Below are 14,766 nucleotides of genomic sequence, written 5' to 3'. Positions count from 1 at the left end.
AAACCATGGCCTTTCTAGCTGGTTGCCTCCAGGAGGTGCCAGGAGCAGCATGGGGTGTGATGGGAGGGCACCAGGGTCCAGCTCAGGGGCGCAGGTCTCTGAGCCTTATCTAGGAAATGGGCACAATAATGGTGATTTGCAGCCCTGTCCGACGTGACGCCTCCTTTAAATGCTTATTTCGTGAGGCCCCCTAGACTACCCTGAAATTCAACGATACCGTGGAACTCCCAACTACTGCCACAACCAAGAAAAAGCTCTCATAGAGCCCTCAAGTGCCCCCTGGTGGTGGTGAGTGGTATTGCATCTGTTGAGAACCAAAGTTCAAGGCTTTCGTAGGTCAGGAAACCCAGTCTAGAGAAGCAGGAGGGCTTGCCCGAGGTAACAGGAAAGCATAACTCTTACTTTCTGTGAGCCAGACTCATATCTGGGCACATCACACATGCTAACTCTTGCTTCCTGTGGCCATACGGTGCAGACACTCCCATCATCCCAGGGGACAAGATGAGCAAACTAGGCACAGAGGAGATAGAATAGGCCCTGCCTCCCACAGCTGCCACGGGGCCTGGAAGCCTGGCTCTGGTGCATACTCCCTCGAGGCGAGGGCCTACTGCGGGGTCACAGGGGTGGAGAGAAGGAGCAGGTGCTGACTCTGACTCCTTCCACTCTCCGTCCCACCCGGTGCAAATGTTTTCCTTTAGCAGTGGGCTTGGAGCTGCACCCAGCTCTCTTGCCTGTACAGCCTGGAGGGTTTTTCTGCTGCTTTATCCCAGCCCCTGGGCCCTGCTCCCCTCCCCACACCCAGCATCTCTCTCTCTCCTGGGCCTTCCTAACCTACAACCTGGCAGTACCTGGGCCTGGCCTAAAACCCTCCTGCATCTCTCCAGGGCCCTCAGGATGAAAGTGAAATCTTTCAAACCAGATGCCTTCGGGCTCTTCAGGACTTGATGCCATTGAAACTCTCCAGCCTTTTCACCAACCCTTTCCATTAAACCCCTCCCACGCCCACCCCCCAACACCACCACCACCAAAAAGGGCTAAAACTTGTGGCTATTATTACATTACGTGTATTATATACATTTCCCTGCAAGCTCCTCCCTACAAGGAGATAGGTTTTAGGTTTATTGCCTGTCTCCCCTCTGCAATGGCAGCTCCACCCACCCCTCACCCCAGTCTTTAGGGCCCACAAGTGGCACTCACCATGGGGGCCCCGCGGTGGCCGATGAGGGCAGGTTTGGGGCCCAGGTCCTTTTTCTCCATGATGCAGGGAGAGGAGATGGTGAGAGGGGCCAGGTAGAGGGCAAACACCACGGTGAAGAAGGTACCAAGAATGGCCATCTGGGAGGCTGCAGACATGGGCCCGACCATGAGCCCCGGGCAGCTTGGCAGGATGTGCTGGATCCCTCCTCCCTCTACTTGTCAGAACCCAGATGCTTTGAGGGGACCCTGCACCAAGAGGATCCCCCATTCTTGCTAGGAAGGTGAACCTGGCCTCTAAGTCACACACACATGTAGAGACACACAGGAAGAAACACGCAAGGCCGAGGCTGCAACCTCTGTGGAACCTGCAGGCCGGGACTGTGAACCGGGACTCCCCACACTGAGAGCAAGGGCCGCGCCATATCCCCAGGCTACCTAGGTAATGTCCAGGCGGGGGCAGGACAAGCTGGCCTTGGTACGTGGAGCACACAGAGGGTAGGTCCTGCCCAGTCATACTTACAGGATCGCTCTGCGCGGGCAAACTGTCCTGCCACGATCCAGGAGAGCGCAGTGATGGCGACCAGGGCCCCCATGTGCAGGAATGGCGCTGTGCCCTTGTGTGCAGGAAGGGACAAGAGAGACTGCTGGCTCCCAGCTGTGCCCAGACCCTCTGGTTACCAACGTCCTTGCGGCCTGTCTCTATCCACGGGGCAGGAAAGTGTCTCCATTTTTCAGTGGAGGAAACTGGGAGTCCAGGTACCCCGGATTGTAGCACCCTCCCCGCCTCTGAGTTGCTATGTGGTGTGGACCCCTCCCTACTTCCTCTGGACCTTGATCTAGAGAAACGGGAGTGACCATAAAGGCACTGTCTTGTTTTGAGGGTCCCGGGGAAGCAGCCACCCCGTCCCCACCCCCACTCACCTGCAGGGAGATAAGCAGCACCTCCCACTCGTCCTCCCACAGTTGGGCCACAGCTGACATGGCCACCACCGTAGCCACCAGGATGGCCACCAGCCCCATCTGGAAGGGGAAGAGCCACCAGAGGGTCAGGGCAGTGTCAGAGCCCCATCGGCCCAAGGGTCCCCAGTGTGTCTGAGAGGGAGCGCAAAGGTAGAGAGACGGAGCGAGAGGCTGAGAGGCGGAAAGGGGAGAGTAGAGAGTACAAGAGAGACGGACAAAGCAGGGCAGAGGCAGGCACTGGAAGAAAGCCAGAGGCAGCCGTGCAGAGGACAGTGAGAGGAGCAGAGGCAGGAGAAGGCAGGTGGACCCAGTGAAGGGACCGCGGGAGAAATAGAAGGGAGGGTGGAGAGAAGACAGGTGGGCTGGAGCTGGGCTAAGGTGGGGCATGGCCCCAGGGCTCAGGGTGTGAGGAGGGAATACACTCGGCAAATGGGGGGCCTCCCTGAGCCCAGCAGGTCCCGTCCCAGCCCTTGCCCAGCCACCTTTCATCCAGCGTGACAGGTGAGGAGACCAAGGCTCCCCAGGAGATGGGGCACAGGGGGACCTGCCCAGGTTGCAGGGCAGCAGGCTGAGGAGCCAGGCCCCCCACAGGAGGCTGACACCCAGCCTGGCCTTCAGGCTACAGCGAGCAGAGGTGAGGCAGGGGTCTGCCCCACACGCCCCGTTGCCAAGGCCTGCTCTCAGCCTCTGCCTCCTAGCTTCCAGCCTCTAATGTGTTATGGGAGCTGCCCTCCCAGAGGAAGTGAGGAGTACAGCTCTGACGAAACACCAGATGGAACCTTCATGGGACGGAAAGCTCTGGGGACAGATGGGATCTGAAGTGTGTCATGTAACATAAGACGCTCCCCCAAACTAAGTAATGCCTGGTTTCTGGTTACTCAGCCCCCCAGGGTCCCTGCCTTGGGCCCTGGATCTCACTCTGCCCAACCTCTCCACACCGCCAGGCCTGCCTCGTAAAACTCAGCTCACACCTCTACCCCGAAGCCTTCCGCAGCCCCTCTCTCCATAGGCGCCTGCCAAGACCGCCACATCCGGCCCTCCTGACTTCCTACCGCCTGCTCCCAGCTGCTCTCTTTGCCAGCAGGGCTCTCGCCTTCTTTTTCTTCTGACAGTGTCTCTCCTGGAGGCAGCAGCATCATGAGAGCCCTCTAACGACCAAACAAGCTCTAAATTGAGTTTCTAGCTCGTCAGGCCAGAGACAGAGGCTGATCCATCTTCGTTCCCTGCCAGGCAGGGAAGATTCATCCCCGTCCGGGATTAAGTTTGCCTTTGGAGGTTTGTCGTTCCAGCCCATCAGCCTGGAAACAAATGTTCCAATAAGAAGCAGTAATAAGGCTGAGACGGATAGGAGCTCTTACGGACTGTGACGTGCCGGTCCAGAGGACACGGGAATGAGAGACCTGAAGGTGCATAGAGGGCCCAAGTGTGCCTGGCTCTGCGGCAGGCACTCCGCTTGCTCCCGTTTATCCTCGTAAAATCCCAGCTGAGATGTTACCATCTTCATTTTACACGTAGGAAAATGGGGCTCAGAGAGCCTAAGGGTTTGCTTGGTCACGTAGCTTTGAAGGGGGGCAGATTCAGAAGCAAACCCCATTCTGCCCGTCTCGGAGGTCGTGCTCTTTCTGGGATGTCACACTGCAGTGGAGGGAGCCCACGAGTGTCCTAACCATCCCTGAGCATCCTCCCAGCCCCCCCACCCTAACACACAGGCTCCCTGCCCCCTGCTGCCCTCCAGGCCATAGCAAGCATCTCTGAAGGGTCACCTCTGAGCATTTTATTACAGTATTTAACTGCTAGTGGAAATACTTGTAATAAAACTGATTTCCAAGGATCCTAATGCAATGAAAAATTTTATCCTCTCTGAATCCTGCAGTGGCTGTAGTGGCAACCTTATGCTCCACAGCATTCCTGCAGTGGTCAAGTTCTGTGGGATTTCCCCACACACGCCGTGTCCTTAAGCCACGATAACCGCGCTGGCTCCCAACAACTCTACCACCCTTCCTCAAGTCTGACTGGAAAGGATACATCCCACCCAGAAGGCCCAGGGGAAGCCTCTGAGAAAGCGGTCTCTGGTTTTCTGTGCTGGAGGCACTGTGGTTTGTGACGACAGCAGGAGGGGTGGAGGATACAGGAGCTACGTCCGTTCATTCAGTGAGCCTTGCCCGGGTGCTGGGACCCGGAGGAGTTGGAAACCAGCTCTGCCAACAGGTCGGCGGGGGTAGCTGGAATCTGGGTTCTGTGGTCTAAGTGGCAGATTGGCCCAGGGATCAGGGACCCACTTATGTCACATCCCTCGGTGACTGTGCCTAATGGGGGTGGTTAACTTCTCAAAGCATGTTTCCTGAGCTGTGAAATTGGGAGACTGAGCGCCTACCTGAAAGGGATTTGGAAAGATAAATGAGAAAATGCGAGAGAAATGCTCAGCACCATGGCTGGCACCAAAATAATGAGCGCTTACTAAATGTTAGGGGAATAATTTTTTAAAGTGGACATAATATCAAATAAACAGGATTATTTCAAGCAGTAAATGAAATACAGTGTGGAAAGCCCCTCACATGCAACCCAACAAATGATGGTTGTGGCACCGTACCTGACACGCAGGATGAATGTGCCTTCCTAAACTGCAACTAGAGGGATAGAGGCTAGACACCAGGAAGAACTGTGGAGCCTGGGCCTGTTGTTTGGAAGGAAGTCTGGATTCACTGGGGGTGCTGATGGGGACGGCCTAGGGAGGTGGGAGCTGTGATCAAAGCCCCTCACAGCGGTGGCACCTGAACTGATGCTGGGGTGGTAGGTGGGGTAGGAGGGGGGGTATCTCAGGGATACCACCTCCTATTTACTTCAAAGCCCCCAAGTACCCTTCCACCTTCTTCTTCACGTCCTGGACCCCTGGACTTTCCCTGGAGGCTCACCTGGGAGGGGTTTCTGGGAAATAGGAGCTTTGGGAGGACCGGGGAGGAGGGGGAAGGGCCCCAAGTGGACATCCAGATCCACTCACAGTACCCAGCCTGCCGCAAACAGCTCCCTCCCCGCACTGCCCAGAGGCCCTCTGTCCTCCAGCCCTCCCCTCCTCAGGATTCGGGGGGAACTGGAGACTCTCAGAATAAAGATTGTGATGAAAACATAGCATAAAACTATATAGCATTGGGGCTTCCCTGGTGGCGCAGTGGTTGAGAGTCCACCTGCCGATGCAGGGGACACGGGTTCGTGCTCCGGCCCTGGAGGATCCCACATGCCGCGGAGCGGCTGGGCCCGTGAGCCATGGCCGCTGAGCCTGCGCGTCCGGAGCCTGTGCTCCGCAACGGGAGAGGCCACAACAGTGAGAGGCCCACGTACCGCAAAAAAAAACAAAAACAAAAACAAAAAAACTATATAGCATTAAGTATGGTACTGGTATAGGACCAGAGAGATAAATGAAAGTAAATAAAAAGCTTAGAAACAGATCTAAATACATAAAAATATTTAGTATATGATAAAAGTGGCATCTCAAATTAAAGTGGAAAGGACGGATTACTCAACAGAGAGCTGGGACTGAGAAGCCATCTAAAAAGCACAAAGTAAGATCACATTGTACCCTAAAATAACTTCCAAAAGGACAACAAAGTTAAATGTTAAAAAAAGTAGAAACATAATTACCAAATGATACCACAGGGAAATTTTTTATAATCTTGGAGTGGGACAGACTTTTCTGACACGAAACCCAGGAGCCATAAGAGATGACAGAATCCCTAAGCATAAAAAATCCTTAAGGATAAAAAAATTCCTGTGGCAAAAATACAGCAAGCAAAGTCAAAAGATGAATGACAACTAGGAAGGATGATTTGCAGTTCATCAGCCAAAGGCCTCATTTTCCAAATCTATAAAGAGCTCCTGCAAGTTAATAAGCAAAAAGCAAACCTCACAGCAAAAAGGGCAAATGATATGAGGAGACAGTTTATAGAAAAGGAAATGTCAATGACTTAAGCAGATGAAAGATGCTGAACCTAACTCATCATAAGGGAAATGCAAATTAAAACTACACAGTATGGGCTTCCCTGGTGGCGCAGTGGTTGAGAGTCCGCCTGCCGATGCAGGGGATGTGGGTTCATGCCCCGGTCCAGGAGGATCCCACGTGCCGCGGAGCGGCTGGGCCCGTGAGCCATGGCCGCTGAGCCTGCGCGTCCAGAGCCTGTGCTCCGCAACGGGAGAGGCCACAGCAGTGAGAGGCCCGCGTACCACCAGAAAAAAAAACAAAAAAACCCCTACACAGTATGGAGGGACTTCCCTCGTGGTCCAGTGGTCAAGACTCTGCGCTCCCAATGCAGGGGGCCCAGATTTGATCCCTGGTCAGGGGACTAGATCCCGCATGCTGCAACTAAGACCCGGCGCAGCCAGATGAATGGATGAATGAATGTTTGGGACTTCCCTGGTGGCACAATGGTTAGGAATCCGCCTGCCGGTGCAGGGGACACGGGTTCGATCCCTGGTCCGGGAAGATCCCACATGCCGCAGAGCAACTAAGCCCGTGCACCACAACTACTGAGCCTGCACTCTAGAGCCCGTGAGCTACAACTACTGAGCCCGCATGCTGCAACTACTGTAGCCCGTGTGCGTAGAGCCCGTGTTCTGCAACAAGAGAAGCCACCGCAATGAGAAGCCCGCACACCGCAACGAAGAGTAGCCCCTGCTCACCACAAGTAGAGAAAGCCTGTGTGCAGCAACGGAGACCCAACGCAGCCAAAAAAAAAAATACACAGTATGGACATCTCTTAAAAAACTAAAAATAGTCACCATATGATCCAGCAATCCCACTCCTGGGTGTATATCCAGAGAAAACCATAATTTGAAAAGATACATGCACCCCAACGTTCATTGCAGCACTATTTACAATAGCCAAGACATGGAAGCAACCTAAACGCCCACTGACGGATGAATGGATAAAGAAGATGTGGTACATATATACAATGGACTATTACTCAGCCATTAAAAAGAATGAAATATTGCCATTTGCAGTGACATGGATGGACCTGGAGATTGTCACTCTGAGTGAAGTAAGTCAGAAAGAGAAAGCCAGACATATGATACCGCTTATGTGTGGAATCTAAAAAAATGGTACACATGAACTTATTTACAAAACAAAAATAGCATCACAGATGTAGAAAACAAACTTATGGTTACCAAGGGGGGAAGGTAGGGAGGGATAAATTGGGAGAATGGGATTGGCATATACACACTACCATACATGAAATAGATAACTAATAACATACTGTACAGTACAGGGAACTCTACTCAATACTCTGTAATGACCTATATGGGAAAAGAATCTAAAAGAGTGGATATATGTATATGTATGACTGATTCACTCTGCTGTACGGCAGAAACTAACACAACACTGTAAATCAACTATGCTCCAATAAAAATTAATGAAAAGAAAACACTAGGGCTTCCCTGGTGGTGCAGTGGTTGGGAATCCACCTGCCAATGCAGGGGACACGGGTTCGCGCCCTGGTCCGGGAAGATCCCACATGCCACGGAGCAACTAAGCCCGTGGGCCACAACTACTGAGCCTGCGCTCTGGAGCCCACGAGCCACAACTACTGAGCCTGCGCTCTAGAGTCTGCAAGCCACAACTACTAAAGCCCACGCGCCTAGAGCCCGTGCTCCGCAACAAGAGAAGGCACAGCAGTGAGGGGCCTGCGCACCGCAACGAAGAGTGGCCCCCACTTGCCGCAACTCGAGAAAGCCCGTGCACAGCAACAAAGACCCAACGCAGCCAAAAATTAAAAAATACATAAAATAAATTTATAAAAAAAAAAAAAGAAAACACTACACTGAGGTACCATTTTCACCCACTGGGACTGGCAAAGCCAGGAAATCCCTGAACACTTTATGTGCAAGGGTGATTTTATAGGCACAATCATACATTACTGAGGGAGCATGAATTGGTGGCACCTGGCAAGGAGGCAGTTTGGCAGGAACTATCCGAATTACAAAAGTACACACTCGTTACCCAGCGATTCCCCACACAGGTCACTGCCACACTGTGCTGCCAGGGAACTGAAAGTTAAATGGGATGTTGATCAGGCCCAGCAACAGGGGACTGGCTAGATTAGGGAACTAGGGATTAGATGGTGGGACAGGAGCAAGGGATGGACACCGATGGGAAGGCTCCTATTGTACTGAAGGAGAGGGAGCTCCAAGAATTTTCTGTGGGGAGAGAGAACGGGGAGGGGCATGATGGGAGTAGGGGATTAACTGTTATGCATAAAACTGTTATGTATAAAATAAGCTATGATGATACATTGTACAACACAGGGAATGTAGCCAATATTTTATAGTAACTATAAATGGAGCATAACCTTCACAAATTGTGAATCAGGGGCTTCCCTGGTGGCGCAGTGGTGAAGAATCCGCCTGCCAATGCAGGGGACACGCGTTCGAGCCCTGCCGGGAAGATCCCACATGCCGCGGGGCAACTAAGCCCATGCATGCGCCACAACTACTGAGCCTGCGCTCTACAGCCCGTGCTCTGCAACAAGAGAAGACACTGCATGAGAAGCCCACGCACCGCAACGAAGAGTAGCCCCTGCTCCCGGCAACTAGAGAAAGCCTGCACACAGCAACGAAGACCCAATGCAGCCAAAAATAAATATAAAAATAAAATAAATAAATTTTTAAAAATTGTGAATCACTATATTGTATACCTGTAACTTCTATAGTATTGTACCTCAACTATACTTCAATAAAAAAAAAAAATACTACCCCAAATTTTTTTCTTAAGGTGCAAAATAGAGGGTATAATAGGCTACTACTTGTGTTTAAAGAAGAAGGAAATGTGTGCGTATATATATACACACACACACATACACACACATTTGTATGTACTTAAAATATTTCTGGAAAGATAATAGGAGATTTACATTTTGTACTTCTTTGTACCTTTGTAATTTTGAACCATGTCAATGTATTAATGGTCAAAAGTCGGTTAAAACAAAACCAAAAAGAATAAGAATTTCTTAAAAAAAAAAAAAGAATAAGAATTTCTTAAAATCTTAGAATCGGGCTTCCCTGGTGGTGCAGTGGTTGGGAGTCTGCCTGCCGATGCAGGGGACGCAGGTTCATGCCCTGGTCTGGGAAGATCCCACATGCCGCGAAGCTGCTAGGCCCGTGAGCCATGACCGCTGAACCTGCGCGTCTGGAGCCTGTGCTCCGCGGCGGGAGAGGCCACAACAGTGAGAGGCCCACGTACTGCAAAAAAAAAATAAAAATCTTAGAATCAAATGATAGAATCTTGGAAACAGAAGGGTAGAATTTCCAGCCCCTGTTTGAATACTGAGCCCCAGGGAACTCCTTCCCTCCAGATGCAGTGGGTCCATCTCCGCCAGGAAGGACCTTCCTCGTGCTGACATCTCTTGGGAGGGATCAGAGGGGAGAGGGAGACAGGACTGGCACCCTGGGAGCTGGCACCAGTGCAGATGAAGCAACCTGAGCCCCCTTCCCTCAGGAGAAGACTCCGTGCACTGATCTGCTGCCCTGGCTAGCTCGGGCCTCCAGACGCCTCTCCGCTGGGATCAAGCAGGTGCGCCCTGGCCTGCTGAGAGCCAGGCGTGCCCTGGAGGAGGTGGCTGCGGTGTGCGCCGGCCCCACCTGGGGTGCCAGCGGGTGCAGTTCTTTCAAAGTGTCAGCTTTGTAGCTGGGAGAAGAAAGTCCCTCACAGAGGGGACTTCAGAAGCCCAGAGGAGATCTTAGGAAAGAGTGAGAAGCAGGAGGAAGGTGGGAGGGGACCAGAGGCAGCTCACTGCTTTTTTTTTGGCTGTGTTGGGTCTTTGTTGCTGTGTGCGGGCTTTCTCTGGCGAGTGGGGGCTACTCTTCATTGCGGTGCATGGGCTCTAGGCACGTGGGCTTCAGTAGTTGTGGCTCGCGGGCTCAGTAGTTGTGGCTCGCGGGCTCTAGAGCGCAGGCTCAGTGGTTGTGGTGCACGGGCTTAGTTGCTCCGTGGCATGTGGGATCTTCCCGGACCAGGGATCGAACCTGTGTCACATGCATTGGCAGGCGGATTCTTACCCACTGAACCACCAGGGAAGTCCCGTGGCTCACTCTTCTTCATCCCTCCAAGATTTCAGTTCCCCGGATCTAACTCCTCAGTTCCAGATCTCAGAGGCCCCCCTGGAGGCCCACAGGCACCTCCCGCTCCACAAAGCCCAACTGGAGCTCACCACGTCCTTCTTCCGGTTCCTGCTTCGTATCTTTCTAGCTGGAAGTGAGCGCCTCTCCTCAGAGTCACTCTGGACCCATCTCATGGGCTCGTGGTTATTTCTAGACATTTCTGCCCCTTCCTAAATGGCATGCTCACTCTGAGTCAGGCTCTAGGAAAAAAGGTGGCCCGTCCTTTCCTCCAAGGCCCAGGTGTTCCTGGGAGGGAGAGGCTCTCTCTTGGTCAGCTCTGTGCCACCCCTGCGCCCGCTAGGCCCTCAGAAAGAGCAGGCATCAGCCACATGTATTCAGCGCCATGCGTGCCACCAACAGTAAGCAAGAGAGCCAAGGCTCTGGAACGTATGAAGCCTCTTTGCTTTGGGTCCAGTCCTGCGTGGGGCACCAGGGACATGGAGATGGAGAGTCAGTTCTGGCCTGCACGGAGCTCCCAGATCAGGCAGGGCTGGGGTCAGGGAGCCAGATGGAAATGGACAATGAGATGTCAGGACTGTGGCAGGGGAGCCTGAGGGTGCTGGGGGAGCCTGAGAAGTCTTGTGTAGGTGGGGAGGAGAACCAAGGAAGGGTCCAAAAGAGAGAGAAAGGAAGGAGTGAAGGGGTAAAGCAGAGAAGAGGCAGACATGCCGGGAGGGCCTGAGATGTCTCATGTGGCAGAAGCTGAGGGTGACAGTCCCATGAGAGCAGCTGGGAGACCTCAGCTGGGGCCAAGTCACGCAGAGCCTTAATGCCGGGTGGGGGAGTTTGGATCACCCTGGGAGCAATGGAAGTGGTGGGAAGGGCTTTAAATTGGGAGAAATATCACTGGATCAGAGTTTTAAAATGAGCTCACTGAAGAGGAGGAGAGGGTGAGACTGAAGGCAGAGCCAGCCAGAGGGCCGGAGCTGTGGCCTGTGCTGGCTGAGTGCACGGCTGCAGAGCTAAGATCCTGGACCCTCCACCTATTAAGTGGGAGACCTTGGGTGAGTTACTTAACCTCTTTGTACCTCAGTTTTCCCAACTGCAAAATGGGATCATAACAGTACCTAACGTCACAGGGCTGCTGTGAGAGTTAAATGAGTTAATACAGTCTAGACCGCGAGAACAGTGCTGGGCACACAGTGAGTTCTCAGAGTTAGCTACTAGAACAATTATAATCACGATGCAGGAGAGGGAAGATGTGTCCGGGTTCTTCCTCTGCTGCTGCGGCCTCCAGCCTCCCCGCTCCTCCCTAGACCCCCAAGGAGGCAGCCCTTACCTTGTGCAGCCAGTGCAGGTTCATCTGCTGCCCCACGGCAATGTGACATAGTGCCAGGACCTGAACAGGGGGCCCACAGGGCTAGAGTCAGGCACCAGGTGTGACCTGAAGGTTTCTGCCAGTTCCCCAGACACCCTGCTCCCCACTGCTCTCTGGGCCCGACTCAGCCAGTCAGCAAACCTCCCTGAAGGCGATGGGAATGCCCAGCCCTGCCCAACCCAGCCCAAGCCTGGCCTCCTCCCAGATTATTCCAGGCCTCCAGGTTCCTTCTCCTCTAGGATTTTTCCCTCAAGACGTCACTGGGCCCTGCTTCACTTGGACTGCCTAATTAATGTTTTGGGAGTTCCAGCCTCCAGGATTCTGAAGCAGACTTCAGCCTTGTCCCCCAGGATGCCCCAGTCCAGCCTGGGGACTAACCTGAGTCTGAGGGAGTTCCTGGAAGAGGAAGTCTGCAGTGGGGCCTAACAGCGGGATGCTCCACGGGGGCGGGGGAGAACATGCCAGGAGGGGGCAAAGCGAGAGGACCTCCCTGCTTGAAGGAACCAAGCCCCAGCAGCCAGGAGAAAAGCCAGCTGCCCTCCTCAGACCAGGGTGGGCCCCTCCGTCAGCCCAGCGCAGGCCAGGTCTCCCTTCCCCTGGGCTCAGGGCCACCTGCCCGCTGAGACAGCCCCACGTACCTGGAGGCCTGCGACGTAAGTGAAGGCGGCTGCTGTGGTCATGAGGATGGGCACGGACCAGTCGCTCCAGTAGCCCGTGCGGTTGTAGAGGTACCTGCCAGGAGGAGAAGGGGCAAGGGTCACACCTCCGCCAGGGAGCCAGGACGCTCCCTCGGGCCGGCCAGCTCTCAGCTCTCACGTGGCCCGCTCAGTGAGGAGGTCATTGTCTCCCTGGTCATAGGTCAGCCTCTGGCTGGCTCATGGGGGACACCTGGGCATGCCAAGAAGCATAAACAAGAAGACAGTTCCCCTTGATTCTACTGCACAGAAGTAACCATCACCGAAACTTTGCTGACTCCCTCCAGCGGGCTCCCCCCTCTGCTTACATATATATATATATATATATATATATTTTTAAGAAGGCTGCTATTTTATAAATGTTTGTTTATTTATTTATTTATTTATGGCTGCATTGGGTCTTCGTTGCCGCACGCAGGCTTTCTCTAGTTGCGGCGAGCGGGGGCTACTCTTCATTGTGGTGTGTGGGCTTCTCATTGCGGTGGCTTCTCTTGTTGCAGAGCACGGGCTCTAGGCACACGGGCTTCAGTAGCTGTGGCACGCAGGCTCAGTAGTTGTGGCTCGCGGGCTCTAGAGCGCAGGCTCAGTAGTTGTGGCGCACGGGCTTAGTTGCTCCGTGGCATGTGGGATCTTCTTGGACCAGGGCTCGAACGCGTGTCCCCTGCATTGGCAGGCGGATTCTTCACCACTGCGCCACCAGGGAAGCCCCGCCCCCCAACCCCGCTTATATATTTGTGTAAACAGCAAAGCCAGGACCCCGCTGCGTACAGCACAGCAGTCAGAGTTCAGGCGTTGGAGGGAGGCACACGCAGATTCAAATCCCCTGGCTTGCAGGACTCTGTGGAGGTGACAGGCTCCCCTGAATCTAAGATGCCATTGATTGTGACATTCATCTCAATTTCAATGTTAACATGTGAAAAGATGAGGTCTTAGGATTGATAAAATGTAATACCTGACTTCCCTGAGCCTTAGTTTCCTCACCTACAGGATGGGGATAACAAAGTGCCCTTCATAGTGTTTCCTGAGGATGAAGTGAGGGGAGGAACATGGTAAGTACTCAATTCTCTGCTTCTAATTAACACAAGCATTTACTGAAGTCACTAAAATCCTGAGGAAATGTGAGTTTTTTAATAGTCACGTGGTCTCCTATGGAATTAATAATGTACCACATGAAGCCAACTTCCTACTAACGACAATTAATAGTTTCCAATTATTCACTATCATAAATTAACACAGTTTTTTTTTTTTTTGCACATACCTTTCTGTATTATTAATTATTTCCTCAGGATAGACTCCTACAAATAGGATTACAGGGCCAAAGGGAATGAACTTTTTAAGGTTCCTGATAGATGCTGCTTAGTTGCTCTCCAGGAAGACTGAACCACCCATATCCTCCCTGTACAATTGGGGAAACTGAGGCTCAGAGAAGGCAGCAACTGGCACACGTCATCAGAGAAACTGAGCCGGCGCCAGGCAGCTTCAGGCTTGCTGCCATCTTGGGCCTGGGCAGGGGGCTGGGAGGGGACACCAGGAGGACACTATGGGGCATCTGCCCTCCCCTGGCCCTCACCCTCAGATCCCAGTGGAAAATCTGTTGGGGAAACTGAGGCCCAAAGAAGGGCAGGCCCCGGGCCTGGCGACTACTCCTGCAAAGTGTTCTGGCTCCACTTGTCTCTCCCTTTTGGCAGGGAGCCCCCACTGGACGGCAACAGCCCAGATGGTCCCTTCCTGGCTTTCCCTGTCTAGCCCTGACCACCTCGGTCTCACTCACCTTGCTTCATGAGCTATCCCCGGAGACTCTCTAGACCCTGAGGACCAGGCCAGGGGCTCCTGAATCCCAGCACCGACTCCAAGAAACTGAGGTGACAGGGTGAAGGAGCTGCAGGTCCTCAGGCCATCCCTAAGCCCCAGGCAGCCCTTCCCTCTGCAGCCTCTTCGACAGGGCAGGCATCCGTCCTCTGCTTGAGCTGCCCAGTGACAGGGAGCTCACTCTCTGCAGAGTGGGGTAGCTCTGTGGACAGCATGATACAGTCATGAAGGTTCAAGCCCCTGTCCCAGATCTGACTGCTGTGTGACGTTGGAAAGGCTATTTAACCTCTCTGAGCCTCAGTCTCCTCGACTGTCCCCAGTATGTGTATTTGGCACCAAATGGTTGTGTGGCCCTGGGTGAGTCCTACCCCTCTCTGGGCCTTAGCTTCTCCTTCTGTACATGTTGGGGGTAGACCATCACCTGGGCAGCACACCTGCAGTTCAGCAGAAGTGTCCAGGGTCTACAGTCGAGGGCCAGCAGAGAATGTTCCCATTTGCCCACAGCAGTGCCTGTGCTTTGGATACCTGAAGGATGAATAACTGATTTATGGCATTTAATAAAGGCCAGGGGTCATCTCTGGGACTCGGCTGGGGCTCCGGCTCATCTTGCTGGGCTGCGGCGGGACGGCAGCCGGTCCTTTA

The 14,766-nt window shown here is 53.3% G+C and overlaps 1 protein-coding gene across 1 annotated transcript in view; it reads right to left on the bottom strand.

Moving 5' to 3' along the window:
* The window catches only part of GDPD5 (glycerophosphodiester phosphodiesterase domain containing 5), a gene marked incomplete at its 3' end in the record, with an annotated part of 54,636 nt that overhangs the window by 13,110 nt on the left and 26,760 nt on the right, over nt 1-14,766 (bottom strand). Inside the window, exons 4-8 of the mRNA XM_082845819.1 lie at nt 12,259-12,352; nt 11,582-11,641; nt 2,119-2,217; nt 1,718-1,811; nt 1,198-1,343 (exon numbers count right to left, since the gene is read on the bottom strand). Of these exons, the coding sequence (XP_082701945.1) occupies nt 1,198-1,343; nt 1,718-1,811; nt 2,119-2,217; nt 11,582-11,641; nt 12,259-12,352 (493 nt within the window). The remainder of the gene's footprint in view (nt 1-1,197; nt 1,344-1,717; nt 1,812-2,118; nt 2,218-11,581; nt 11,642-12,258; nt 12,353-14,766) is intronic.

This window comes from Leucopleurus acutus (genome assembly GCF_964270905.1).
Source record: "Leucopleurus acutus genome assembly, chromosome: 8".
In the NCBI taxonomy this organism is placed as follows: Eukaryota; Metazoa; Chordata; class Mammalia; order Artiodactyla; family Delphinidae; genus Leucopleurus; species Leucopleurus acutus.
The sequence above is the reverse complement of the archived record's forward strand: the minus strand, read 5'-3'. Positions and strand labels throughout refer to the sequence as shown.